The sequence below is a fragment of the Manacus candei genome, unplaced genomic scaffold (genome assembly GCF_025592945.1).
Source record: "Manacus candei isolate 608988 ecotype Guabito, Panama unplaced genomic scaffold, ASM2559294v1 h1tg000073l, whole genome shotgun sequence".
NCBI lineage: Eukaryota > Metazoa > Chordata > Aves > Passeriformes > Pipridae > Manacus > Manacus candei.
Genome location: NW_026138121.1, coordinates 4,904,080 through 4,916,234, shown reverse-complemented (window position 1 = coordinate 4,916,234; position 12,155 = coordinate 4,904,080). Strand labels below are relative to the sequence as shown.

At 68.8% G+C, this 12,155-nt stretch overlaps 2 protein-coding genes across 3 annotated transcripts in view; one reads left to right on the top strand and one right to left on the bottom strand.

The window, feature by feature from the left end:
- CELSR2 (cadherin EGF LAG seven-pass G-type receptor 2) overlaps positions 1 to 6,940 on the top strand; it is a 33,033-nt gene extending 26,093 nt beyond the window's left edge. Inside the window, 12 exon segments of the mRNA XM_051808804.1 lie at positions 557 to 669; positions 746 to 822; positions 1,670 to 1,796; positions 2,255 to 2,371; positions 2,877 to 2,978; positions 2,980 to 3,008; positions 3,648 to 3,730; positions 3,801 to 3,944; positions 4,248 to 4,357; positions 4,359 to 4,458; positions 4,824 to 5,055; positions 6,343 to 6,940. Coding sequence (XP_051664764.1) covers positions 557 to 669; positions 746 to 822; positions 1,670 to 1,796; positions 2,255 to 2,371; positions 2,877 to 2,978; positions 2,980 to 3,008; positions 3,648 to 3,730; positions 3,801 to 3,944; positions 4,248 to 4,357; positions 4,359 to 4,458; positions 4,824 to 5,055; positions 6,343 to 6,370 — 1,262 coding nt within the window. The 3' untranslated portion in view covers positions 6,371 to 6,940.
- A 6-nt stretch (positions 6,941 to 6,946) lies between these two features.
- Positions 6,947 to 12,036, bottom strand: PSRC1 (proline and serine rich coiled-coil 1). Of its 2 annotated transcripts, none has more exons than XM_051808752.1 (6): positions 11,993 to 12,036; positions 10,488 to 10,518; positions 10,287 to 10,344; positions 8,869 to 9,208; positions 7,711 to 8,441; positions 6,947 to 7,484 (listed from the first exon to the last, which is right to left on the bottom strand). In XM_051808752.1, the coding sequence occupies exons 2-6, from the start codon at positions 10,501 to 10,503 to the stop codon at positions 7,235 to 7,237; spliced, it is 1,395 nt and encodes a 464-aa protein (XP_051664712.1). In that variant the 5' UTR covers positions 10,504 to 10,518; positions 11,993 to 12,036; the 3' UTR covers positions 6,947 to 7,234. The 2 variants fall into 2 exon arrangements, with proteins under 2 accessions (XP_051664712.1, XP_051664713.1); XM_051808753.1 differs by lacking the exon at positions 11,993 to 12,036 and having other exon boundaries at positions 7,711 to 8,200; positions 8,285 to 8,441; positions 10,488 to 11,024.
- Positions 12,037 to 12,155: the final 119 nt, after the last annotated feature.

Genomic DNA, 12,155 nt, shown 5'->3' with positions numbered 1-12,155 from the left:
CCGCCCCCAATAGGGAATAGTCCCGCTCAATCCAGAATAGCCCCACCCCAATCCAGAGTAGCCCAACCCCGAATCCCAAATAGCCTCACCCAATCCAGAACAGCCACACCCCCAATCTGCAATAGCCCTGCCCCCATTTCAGAATAACCCCACCTCAATGCAGAGTAGCCACACCCACTTTGGAATAGCCCCGCCCCAACCCAGAATAGCCCCACTCAATCCCGAATTGCACCTCCCCAATCCAGAATAGCCCCCCCCTGTGCCCCCCTGCCCTCCATGGGTCTCCTCCATGCCCCCAGAGCACCCCATGGGTGCCCCTTTGTCCCCAATGCCCCCCAACGCCCCCCATGGGTCCCTTCTGTGCCCCCAAAGCCCCTCACGGGCGCCCTCTTATCCCCAGCGCCCCCCTGCCATCAAAGCCCCACTCCGCATAGCCCCGCCCCCGAAGCAGCCCCACCCCCGACCTTACCCCCTCACCTGCCCCACCCATGCCCCATTTAGCCCCGCCCCTTAGCCCCGCCCCCTCTCAGCCCCGCCCCTGCGCCCCCTTTTGCAGGCCTGGCCGTGGGGTTGGACCCTGAGGGTTACGGGACCCCCGAGTTCTGCTGGCTGGCCCTGCACGACCCTCTCGTGTGGAGCTTGGCCGGCCCCGCCGCCGCCGCCCTCGCCGTGAGTGGGGGCCGGGGGGGCGGAGGGGTGGGGGAGACCCCCACCCATCCGCCCCGCTCACCCCCCTCGCCCCCAGGTCGGCATCTTCTTCCTTGTGCTGGCGGGCAGGGCCGCGTGTGCCACCCCACAGGGCTTCCAGAAGAAGGGCTCGGCGTAAGTGCCCCGAGGGGGGCACCCACGGGGGGTTGGGGGGACCACCGGGGACAGGGGGCACCCACGGGGGGCTGGGGTGGACCACCGGGGACAGGGGGCACTCACAGGGGGCTGGGGGCACAGCAGACAGGGGGGCATGGGGGGCATTGGGGGGCATGGTGGACACCCAGAGGGGGCAGGGGGGCACAGGGGGCAGGGGGGGAACCAATGGGGGGGCACTGGGGACATAGGGGGACCCATGAGGGCCAGGGGGAGCACCCAAGGAGGGCAAGGGGAATTGGGGGACAAGAGGGCACCGGTGGAGGGTATTGGGGGTACTGAAGGGGGCAGGGAGGCACTGGGGACAAGGGGCCACTGGGGGGGCAGCAGGGGGACCCATGGGGGGTAACGGGGCATTTGGGGCAGGGGGCATTGGGGGCAGGGCAATACTGGGGGCTTTAATGCCCAAGGAGGGCATTAAAGGATGGAGAGGTTGGGGCATCTGTGGGGTCAGGGGGCCACAGGACACCCGTGGGGGGGCAGGGGGGCACTGGGGACAGGGGGGTATGGGGTGCTGGGGTGCCCGTGGAGGGTGGGGGGGCACAGGGCGTTGGGGCACCCACGAGGGGGGAGGTACAGGGGGCTGTGACATGGGGTGACACTGGGGTGACATCGGGGGTACTCAGGTTGGGGGTGTCACAGTGGCCGTGCTGCTGCTGTGGTGCTGTTGGGACGCTGTTGGGTGGCACTGGGGTGGCACTGGGGTGCCAGGCCAGGAGTCCACACGGCGGCTGTGCTGGTGGTGTGGGTGACACTGGGGTGACACTAGAGTGCTGTTGGGTGACACTGGGGTGCTGTTGGGTGCCAGGTCGGGGGTCCGCACAGCGGCCGTGCTCCTGGCTGTGCCCAGCCTGGCCTGGCTGCTGGCCCTGCTGTCAGTGAACAGTGATGCCCTGCTGTGCCACTACCTGTTTGCTGCCTCCAACTGCCTCCAGGTCAGTGGGCACCCCCATCGCTCCCTGGGATCCCCTTAAAGCACAGAGCCCCCACCCTGGGACCCCCGGAGAGCCCACCCTGGGGACCCCCAGGGACCCCTAGAGAGCTGAGAACCTCCACTCCTGAGACCTCCAGAGTCCACCACCCCTGGGACCCCCAGAGCCCACCCTGGGACCCCAAGAGAGCCCTGGCACCTCCCCTCCTGGGACTCCCAGAGCTCACAGTCCCAAACCCATTTGGGGGGGCACCAGTGGGCATGGGGGGGTCCCTTGCCGTATCCAGGGTGCCCATGGGGGGCACCCAGTGTGTGGGGGGGTCCCTTCACCCAGTTTGGGGTGCCAAAGGGGTGCCTCCCACATCTTTGGGAGCCCCCTCAGGTGACACTGGGGTCCCCCACGAGGCTGTCTGACCCCTCCCCCTGTGCCCTCCATGCCCATGTGCCCCCCCGTGTGCCCAGGGGCCCCTCATGTTCCTGTCCTGTGTGGTGCTGAGCAAGGAGGTGCGGAGGAGCCTCCGCCTGAGCTGTGCCCGCCACCACCACCCCCCACTGGCCACCAAGGCCACCCTGACACCCGTGAGTGCTGGGGGGATATGGGGGGGGCACGGGAGGGGGCACGGGAGAGGGCACGGGGGGCTCGGGCCACCCCTGTGATGTCCCTGTCCCTGTGCCAGCTCCCAGGGGGTTGCTGGGGGTGCCGGGGGGTCTCAAGGCAGTCCCTGGAATGACTGCGTTGTCCCTGTCCTTGGCACGGGGGGGCTGGGGAGCCCCTGGCTGGGCTGTGGCATCCCTGTACCCGTGCCAGACCCCTGGAGGGCATGGAGGGGCTTGGGGGGCCGGGGGCAGCCCCTAGCATGGCTGTGTCGTCCCTGTCTCTGGGATAGGGGGCTCAGAGGGCCTTGGGGTAGCCCCTGGCAGGGCTGCGATGTCCCTATCCCCGTGCCAGCCCCCCGGGGGACAGAGGGGGGCTCGGGGCACCCCGGCACGGCTGTGATGCCCCTGTCCCGTTTCCACCAGCCCCCCAGGGGGCTGGGGGGGGGCTCGGGGCAGCCCGACTGTGACGTCCCTGTGCCTGTGCCAGGCGTACAGCGGGGACAGCACATACGTGGCAGGGCCGCTGTGTGCCCCCCCGGGCGGGGGGTCCTCGGGTCCCTGCACAGCAACAGCCCGGTCCGGCAAGAGCCCATCACAGCTACATCCCCTTCGTCAGGAGGTGCGGGCACGGCGGGCACCGCGCGTGGCATGGGGGGACAATGGGATGGCACTGATGTGGCAGGATGGCGGGGCAGTGGCAGGGGCGCTGGCAGGTGATTGGGGGAGTGGGGTGACATGGCCCTGGGGGTGTTGGGGGTGAGAGGGTGAGGGGGTGGTGGGTGGTGTGGCAAGGTGGGAGCGTGACAGCACTGCAGGGCAGAGTGGCAGGGTGGTGTCAGGATGGCACGGCTCAGGGGTGGGGGGGTGGCAGGTGGTGGGGTGGGGGGGTGACATGGCAATGGGCCATGGGGGGGTGGCAGGGTCATGGGGTCGTGGGGTGGGTTGCAGGGGTTGGTGGGTTGGTGGGGGTACAGCACTGGAGTGGCAGGTCATGGAGTGGTAGAGCGGTGGGTTAAGCAGTTGGTGGGTTGGGGGCCACTGCACTGGGCTGAAGGGGTGGCACAGGGATGGAGTGGTGGGATGGCAGTGGGTTTGGGGTCCCAGCAGGTGTCTGGCAGTGGTTTTGGGGTCCCAGGGGGGGTGTCGGTGGTGTTGGGGTGTCTGTCGGTATTTTTGGGGTTCCGAGGGGTGTCTATCAGTGGTTTTGGGGCCCCAGGGGGGTGCCAGGCACTGACACTGCCATGCTCCCCCCCCCCAGGGAGGACTCGGGGCTGGCGGGCAGCCCGGGGCCGCTGCCCGAGCCCGGGGGACTCTTCCTCGATGCGCAGGAGCAGCCCGAGGGTAACGACCCCCACCTGTGGGGGGGCACGGGGGGTGTCCCCGGGCCCCCCCTGAGCCGTGACCCCTCCAGAGCACGACACGGACTCGGACAGTGACCTGTCCCTGGACGACCCGAGCGGCTCCTACGGCTCCACCCACTCGTCGGACAGCGACGACGAGCCCCCCCCCGGCTGGGACCCTCTACCTGGGGCTCCCCCGGCCCCCCCCGGCCCCGGTAACGGCCCCCCAACAGCCAACGGCCGCCCGCTGGGGATGGGGGTACCCTTGGCCTGGCCGGTGCTGGGGGGGGGCACCCAGTGGGGTTGGGGAGGGTCCCTGATCCTGGCTCGGTGTTGCTGGGGGGTACCCAGTGGGTACAGTGGGTATGAGGGGAGTCCCTCCCCCAGTCTGGGGTGCTAAGGGGGGGCACCCAGTGGGTTTCGGGGGACCCTGGCCCTGGCTCGTTGTTGCTGGGGGGCACCCACGGGGGCTGGAGGGGTCCCTGGCCCTGCCCATCCCACCAACCCCCTGCCTGCAGGTGCCGCCCGGATGCCCCCGGGGTGCCCGTACTGGCCCGGGGAGTTCGTGACGACGGCGAGTGAGAGCGAGGGCGTGGCGGGCACCGAGGGGCTGCGGGTGCAGCCGGCAGGGGGGGCAAGGCCCCCCCCCCCGGGGAGACCCTCCCAGGCCCAACGGGGAGGCCCTGCCCAGGGAACCCCTGCTGCTGCCCCTGCCCCACCCACACAAAGGTATGGGGGTGCCCGAGGGTGCCCGGTGGGTGCCAGGGTACTTTTCAGGTGTCCATCAGGTGCCAGAGCTTCCTGTGGGCACCCACTGGGTGCCCGGGTGCCCACTGGACACCCTTTGGGTGCCAGGGTTCTTTTTGGGTGCCCATCCAGTGCCAGAGGTCCTTTTGGACACTCCTCGGGTGCCAAGGTGCCCATTGGATACCCTTTGGGTGCCAGAGTTCCCTTTGGGCACCCAATGAGTGCCAACGTGGCCATTGAGCACCCTTTGGGTGCCAGGGTCCCTCCCGGGTGCCCTTTGGGTGCCAGGGGGCGTGTGTGGGATGGGAACCCCCCAGACCTGCCGGGTGATGCCCCTTCCCCTGCAGGGATCCTGAAGAAGAAGTGCCTGCCCCCCATCAGCGAGCGGGGGGGCAGTGCCCAGCGCCCCGGGCCCCCCCCGCCGCCCCCTGCGGGTACGGCCGCCTCGTCAGGCAGTGACGGGGGTGCCCCCCCGGCCCCCCGGGCCCGGCAGAGCCTCGAGGAGCAGCTGAGCGGCCTCACCCCCATCGCCATGAGCATCCGCGCAGGCACCGCTGATGAGGACTCCTCCGGCTCCGAGTGAGTGCCAGCCTGTGCCCAGCGTGTGCCCGGGGTGCTTCTGGGTGTCCATTGGGAGTCCTTGGGGTGCCCAGGTTGGTTTTGGGTGTCCATGGTGTGCCAGGGTGGTTGTTGGGTGCCCGTGGGGTGCCATGGTACCCATCAGGTGCCAGGGCTCCCATTGGGTGCCAGGGTGTCCAAGAGGTGCCCTTTGGGTGCCCATCAGGTGTGAGGGTGGCTTTGGGTGCCCATCGGGGGGGTCTTTGGGTGCCAGGGTTACCTTTGGGCACCCACTGGGTGTGAGGGTGGTTTTTGGGCACCCATCAGGTGCCAGGGATCCCACTGGGTGCCCATTGGGCGCCACGTTGCCCAAGAGGTGCCCTTTGGGTGCCAGAGTTCCCTTTGGGCACCCACTGGGTTCAAGGGTACCCATGGGGTGCCCATGAAGTGTTCTTTGGGTGCCAGGGCTCCTTTTGGGCATCCACTGGATGCTCTTTGGGTGCCCACTGGGTTCCCACTGGGTGCCAAGGTAACTGTGTGCCAGGGCTCCTCTTGGTGCCCATGGGGCGCAAGAGTTCTCATTGGGTGCCCACTGGGTGCCCATTGATCACTGAGTGCCCCCACTGACCACCCAAAGGGCACCCGCTGGGTGCCCATCAGGTCTAGCAGCACCTGTTGGGTGCCCATTGACCATTGGGTGCCCGTTGGATATTGGGGTGCCCCCCAGGTGTCCAGTGGGCATTGGGCTGTCCATTGGGTGTTAAGGTGCCCACTGGGTGTTGGGGTTCCATTGGATGTTGGGGTGCCTGTTGGGTGTTGGGGCACCCCTTGGGGTGCCTGCTGGGTGTCTGTTGGGTGTTGGGGTGCCCATTGGATGTCAGGCTGTCCATTGGGTGCCCATTGAGTGCTGGGGTGTCCACTGAGTCCCCACTGGATATTGGGGTGTCCATTGGGTGTTGGGGTGTCCACTGGGTCCCCACTGGATATTGGGGTGCCCATTAGGTGCCTGTTGGGGCATCCCTTGGGGTGCTTATTGGGTGTTGAGGTGCCTGTTGGGTGTTGGGGTGCTCATTAGGTGCCTGTTGGGTGTTGGGGCATCCCTTGGGGTGCCTGTTGGGTGTCCATTGGGTATTGGGGTGCCTGCCAGGTGCCCACTGGATATTGGGGGTGTCCACTGGGTGCCCACTGGATATTGGGGTGCCCATTGGGTGCCTGTTAGACACCCGCTGTCCCCCCTTGGTGGATGAGGGTGCCCAGGGGCGGTTGGCACTGTTGGCACTAACCCGGCTTTTCTCTCCTCCCCCCCAGATTTCTGTTCTTTAATTTTCTCCATTAACTCATGGGGGGGGTCCTGCCTCCCCTCACCGCCCCCACCCCTTCATCATCCCCCCAGGGCGGGCACTGGGTGCTGGGGGGCACAGAGGGCACCCTGGCACCCCCCCCATCACACATCTGTCTGTCTTGTTTTTTATCCCCCCCCAACACACACTTTGTGCCAACCCCCCCATTTTATCCATCCCCTCCCTCCCCCCCCCAGGAGCGACGAGACCTCGATCTAACGGGGACCCACCCAGCGGGAACTGCCCCCCCAGTGCCAGGGGGGCACCAGGACATGGGGGGGGCACCGGGACTGGGGGGGGGCACCAGGATTGGGGAGGAGGGGAAAGGAGCCACAGCCCCCCTCCCTCCCCCATTGCACTTTGGATCCTGGCAGGGATTGGCACCTTGGGAAGGGGGGGTGGCATCAGGTGCCCCCCCTCACCCTCCCCCCCAGTCATCATCCCCATGCCCGGCAAAGGGTTTTATTTAAAAAATACATGAAAATACAAAAAAAAAAAAGAGATTTATAACCCCCTACCATTGTGCCGACCCCCCAACCCCCCCCAAAGGTGCCACCCCTCCCTCAAGGTGCCAACCCCCCCTCCATTGTGCCAATTGTGGTGCCAGTTGTGGTGCCAACCCCCCCCCGGGGTGGGGTCAGGGGGGGGTGTGCAGGGATTTCTGAGCTCCCGCCATAGTTGCCCATCCCCCCCAGGGGTGGGGGTTAGGGGGGGCACCCAGAGGTGGGGGTTGGGGGGGGAAGAGAGAGAACCCTGCATGCTGAGGGGTGGGCAGGGGGGTTTCTATGGCTGACGGGACCTTTTGTAATTAAAGCAAAACCCAGAGGGTGCCTTGGGTCCTTCCTGGGGGGGTCCTGGCTCTACCCCCCCCCCCCAAAACCCTGTGGGTGCCTTGGATCCTTCCTGGGGAGCTCCCAGCTCTGATCCCCCCACCCCAAAATCCAACTAGTGTCTTGGTTCATCCCTGGGGGGGGCCCGGCTCTGACGCCCCCCCCACCCCAAAACCCAACTGGTGTCTTGGTTTGTCCCTGGAGGTTCCTAGATCTGAGCCCCCCCAACCCCAGCTTGTCCTTGGGGTGTCCCAGCTCTGCCCCCCCCTCCCCCAAAATCCTGTGGGTGCCTTGGCTAGTCAGCCGGGGGAGGGGCTCGGCTCTGCCACCTCACCCCAAAACCCAGCTCTGCCTCCCCCCAACCTCAAAACCCAGAGGGTGCCTTGGTTTGTCCCTGGGGGGGTCCCGGCTCTGCTCCCTCCTTCCCTCCCCAAAACGCAGAGAGCAACTTGGTTTGATCCGGGGGGGGGGGGCCCGGCTCTGCCCCCCCCCCCCCCCTCCAAAACCCAGAGTGCTGTCGTTCGTCCCTGGGGAGGGTCCCGGCTCTGTCCCCCCCCACCGCACACCAGGCTGGGGGGGGGCCGGGCACGCCGAGTCCCTCGGGTGGGCATGGGGGGGGGGCCGGGGGTGTCACCTTGGGGTGCTGCTCGCTGCCGTCTTGCGGGGGGGCCGCAGGCGGGCGGGGGGGGATCCTGCCTTGCAGGCCGAGGCTGCGGTGGAGGGGGCCCCCCGCGCCCCTCCCGTGCCTGCAAAGGGGAGGGAAACTGTGGGGAAACTGAGGCACGGCGGGGGGGCCCCGCCCCCCCAGGGCCCCCCCAGCCTTACCTCGGGGGATGGGGGTCCTGCCGCCTGCCGCGGGGGGCCGGGGGGGCACCTTGGGGAGGGCACCGGGGGCCGGAGGGCGGCCCGAAGGGCCCGGGGGGACCGTGCTCCTGGTGTGGGGCTGGCGGGTGGGGGGGGGGCAGGGAGCGGGGCCCCCTCTCGCCTTGGGCTGGCCTGGGGAGAGAGGGGGGCATGGGGGCACCGCCTGGGCCTCCCCGTGGGCACGGTGTCCCCGTGTCCCCCCCCCTCCGTTCGTACCTGCCGTGGCCCCCCGGGGGGGCTCCGACCTGCCCCGGGCGCTGCCCCCCTGCCCCTGGGTGAGGCACGGCCGGGGCGGGCCCCCGCGGCTGGGGGGGGGTCCCCTGCCCCCGGGGGGGCCCTTGGGCGCTGCCGAGAAGTGACGGCTGGGGGAGGTCTGCAAAGAGGGGGGGGGGGACACACACAGGGACGGTGCTCAGCAGGGGAGTGGGGGTTCGTGGTGCCCCCTGGGGACAGGGGGACAGGGACAGGACAGGGGGGACAGGGGGAATAGGGGGGACATGGATTGGGACAGGGTGGACTCCATGGATGGTGATGGGGGGATGGGGGGACAATGGGGGACAGAGGGGACAGGGGGGAAAAGGGGGACATGGATGGGGACAGAGGGGGATGGGGGACGGGGGGGGACATGGGGGACCTGGATGAGGACGGGGGGGACAGAGGAGACAGGGGGACTCTATGGATGGTGACAGGTGGGATGGGGGGACATGGATGGGGACGGGGGGGACATGGATGGGGACAGAGGGGACCCATGGCTGGTGACAGGGGGGATGGATGAGGACACCCCCCGGGGTGTCACTTACTTTGGGGACAGCGGTGGCAGCAGGCCCCCCCCGGGGCTTGGCGGGGGGCGGTGCCTGGGACTCCACGGTGGGCAGCAGTGCCCTCACCGGGCTGTCCTTCACCACAAACGTCTGGCGCCGGGGGCTGCGGGGCGTGCCTGGGGGGGTGGCGGCGGGGCCAGGGGGGTCCCCGGGGGCGGGGGGGGGCAGGTGACACCCCTCGAGCTGGGCGGCCAAGCGAGTGGCCTCCCGCACCATCTCCTCCAGGCGGGCACCTCGCAGGGGGCTCCAGCGCCCGCTGCACCCTCCCCCGCGCCGGGACCCCCCGCCCGGGCTCTCCTCGTCCTCCTCTTCATCCTGGCTGGGGTGGAGAGGAAGGGGGGCTCAGCACTGTCCCCACCACCCCCCCGCTGTCACTTCCCCCCCACCGCAAGGGTGGCACGGATCCCCCACCCCAGCGAGGACCCCACTTATGGCACCCCCAGGACCCCAGAACCACATCTGGGGAGGGCATGTCCACGGGACCCCTGGGACCCCACCCATGAGGTGACACATCCCCCAGGCCCCCCAGGACCTCACCCACAGGGTGACACATCCTTCAGGACCCCCAGAGCCACATCCGGGGGGGGCATGTCCACAGGACCCCCAGGAGCCCCAGAACAACATCCATGGGGTGACACATCCTTCAGGACCCCCAGGACCCCACCCACAGGGTGACACATCCCCCAGGACCTTCAGAGCCACATCTATGGAGTGACACATCCCCCAGAGCCACATATATGCGGTGGGATGTCCCTAGGACCCCCAGGATCCTGTTTGTGGAGTGGCACATGCCCTGTGACTCTTGCCCATAGAATACCATGTCCCCCAGGACCCTAAGGATGAGGTGCCATGCCCCCCACCCCTATCCATGGGGTGCCCTGTCTCCCCTGTCCCCCAAATCCCATCTATGTCCCCCCGTCCCCCCATGTCCCCATCCACGGGGTGCCATGTCCCACCTGCCCACCAAATCCCATCCATGTCCCCCTTGTCCCCCCATGTCCCTCCTGTCTCCCATGTCCCAACTATGGGGTGCCCTGTCCCCCATGTCCCCCAGTCCCCCCTGTCCCCATCTGCGGGGTGCCCTGTCCCCCAGTCTCCCCTCTCCCCCTGTCTCCACCTTGTTCCCCCCCCATGTCCCCCTGTCTTGCCCATTCCCATCCATGTCCCCCTGCCCCCCCCTTGTTTCCCCCCATGTACCCCCCACTCCCATGAATGTCCTCCCATTCTCCTCTCCCCCCTGTCCCCCCCATGTCCCTCTGTCCCACCCTGTCCCCCAGTTCCCATGTCCCCCCCGTCTCCCCCTATCCCACTCACGTTCCCCTGTCCCCCTCATGTCCCCCTGTCCCCCTCATGTCCCCCTGTCCCCCCGTGCCCCCCTGTCCCCAGCCCCCCCGTACCTGTCAGAGGGGGACAGGATCCCGAAGTCAAAGCTCTCCTCAGTGACAAATCGCACATCTGGGGGGACACTGGGGGTGAGTTCCTGCCCCCCCGCGCGGGGAGGGGACACGGGGGACACTGGGGGCGAGCCCCGGCCCCCCTGCACGGGGAGGGGACACAGGGGACACGCGGGGCTGGCACTTCCACCGTCACTGCCGTACCTCGGTCCTCGGCCATCGCCTGGGCTCGGGGCTGCTGAGGGAGCGGGGGGGTCACCACCAACCCCGGCGGGGTCCCCCCGCCAGGGCCTGACCCCCCCTCGATGTCCTCGACCTCCCTGGGGACCCGGTGGCACCGGCCAGTGCCCGGGTGGCACCGCCTGTTCCAGTGCCAGGCACCGCCAGGCTCCGCGTCATCGGGACGGGGACAGGGACGGGGAGGGGACACCGGGGACCCCCGCCCGGGAGACTCACAGTGCCGCACCCCCAACCCGGGGGTCCCCAGTGCCACATTGGGGGGGTCCCAGCCCCACAACTCGACCCTTGGGGGTCCCCAGTGCCACAACAGGGGGTCTCCAGTGCCACATTGGGGGTTCTAGTCCCGCACCCCCAGCCCGGGGGTCCTCGGTGCTACATATGGGGGTCCCAGCCCCACATTCCCAGTTCTGGGGGTCCCAGTCCGACAGTGGGGGGTCCCAGTTCCCACCCCGGTCCTCAGAACCACACTGGGGTGTCCCAACCCCACACCCCCATCCCTGGGGCACCTCAGCCCTATCCTAAGAGGGTCCCAGCCCCACCCCCCCACTCTCCCCGGGTTCCCCAGCCCCACACTAAGGTGGTCGCAGCCCCACACTCCAACTCCACATCACCCCATTCCTGCACGGGGGGTCCCAGCTCTGCACCCTCATCCCTGGGGGTCCCCAACCTCATGCTAGGAGAGTCCCAGAACCACGAGGGGGTCCCAGCCCCGCACCCCCACTCCTGGGGGTCCCCAGCCTCGCACTAAGGGGGTTCCGGCCTCACTGGGGGGGTCCCAGCCCCACATCCTGATCTCTGGGGGTCCCAGCCCCACACTGAGGGTCCCAGTCCCACACCCCCATCCCCGGGGGTCCCAGACCTACACTAAAGGGGTCCCAGCCCCACATCCCGATCCCTGGGGGTCCCAGCCCCACACTCCTATCCCTGGGGGTCCCCAGCCCTACACTAAGGGAGTCGCAGCTCCACCGGGGGTCCAGCCCCTCACCCTGACCCCTGGGCGTCCCAGCCCCACAGTAAGAGAGTCCCAGCACCACAGGAGAGTCCCAGCCCCACACCCCCAACCCCGCGGTTCCCAGCCCTACATTAAGGGGGTCCCAGCCCCACCGGGTGGTCCCAGCCCCACATCCCGATCCCTGGTGGTTCGAGCCCCACACCCCCATCCCTGGGGGTCCCAGCCCCATAGTAAGAGGGTCCCAGCACCACAGGGGGGTCCCAGCCCCGCAGCCCCATCCCTGGGTGTCCCCAGCCCCACACTAAGGTGGTCTCAGCCCCCTCTGGGTGGTCCCAGCCCCGCACTCCGACTCCGCGTCACACCATCCCCGCACAGGGGAAGTCCATCCGTGCTCCCCGCGGTCCGCCCGTGCCCTCCTGCCCGGTTTCCTGCCCGGTTTCCTCCCCGGGACCCCCCCGAAACCCCCAGGATGGTCCCGTGTCCCCCCTTTATCCCCCCCACCATCCTCCCCTCTCACCGCCCCCGGCTCCCGCTCCGCGCGCGCCGCGGGGGGCGTGGCTTCATGCAGGGGGCGTGACCTGATTGGAGCCGCCACGCCCCTTGCGGCTCAACGGCGGCGGCCCCGCCCCCTCGCACCCATTGGCTGGCCCTACTTACTCCGCGACGCCGATTGGCCAATC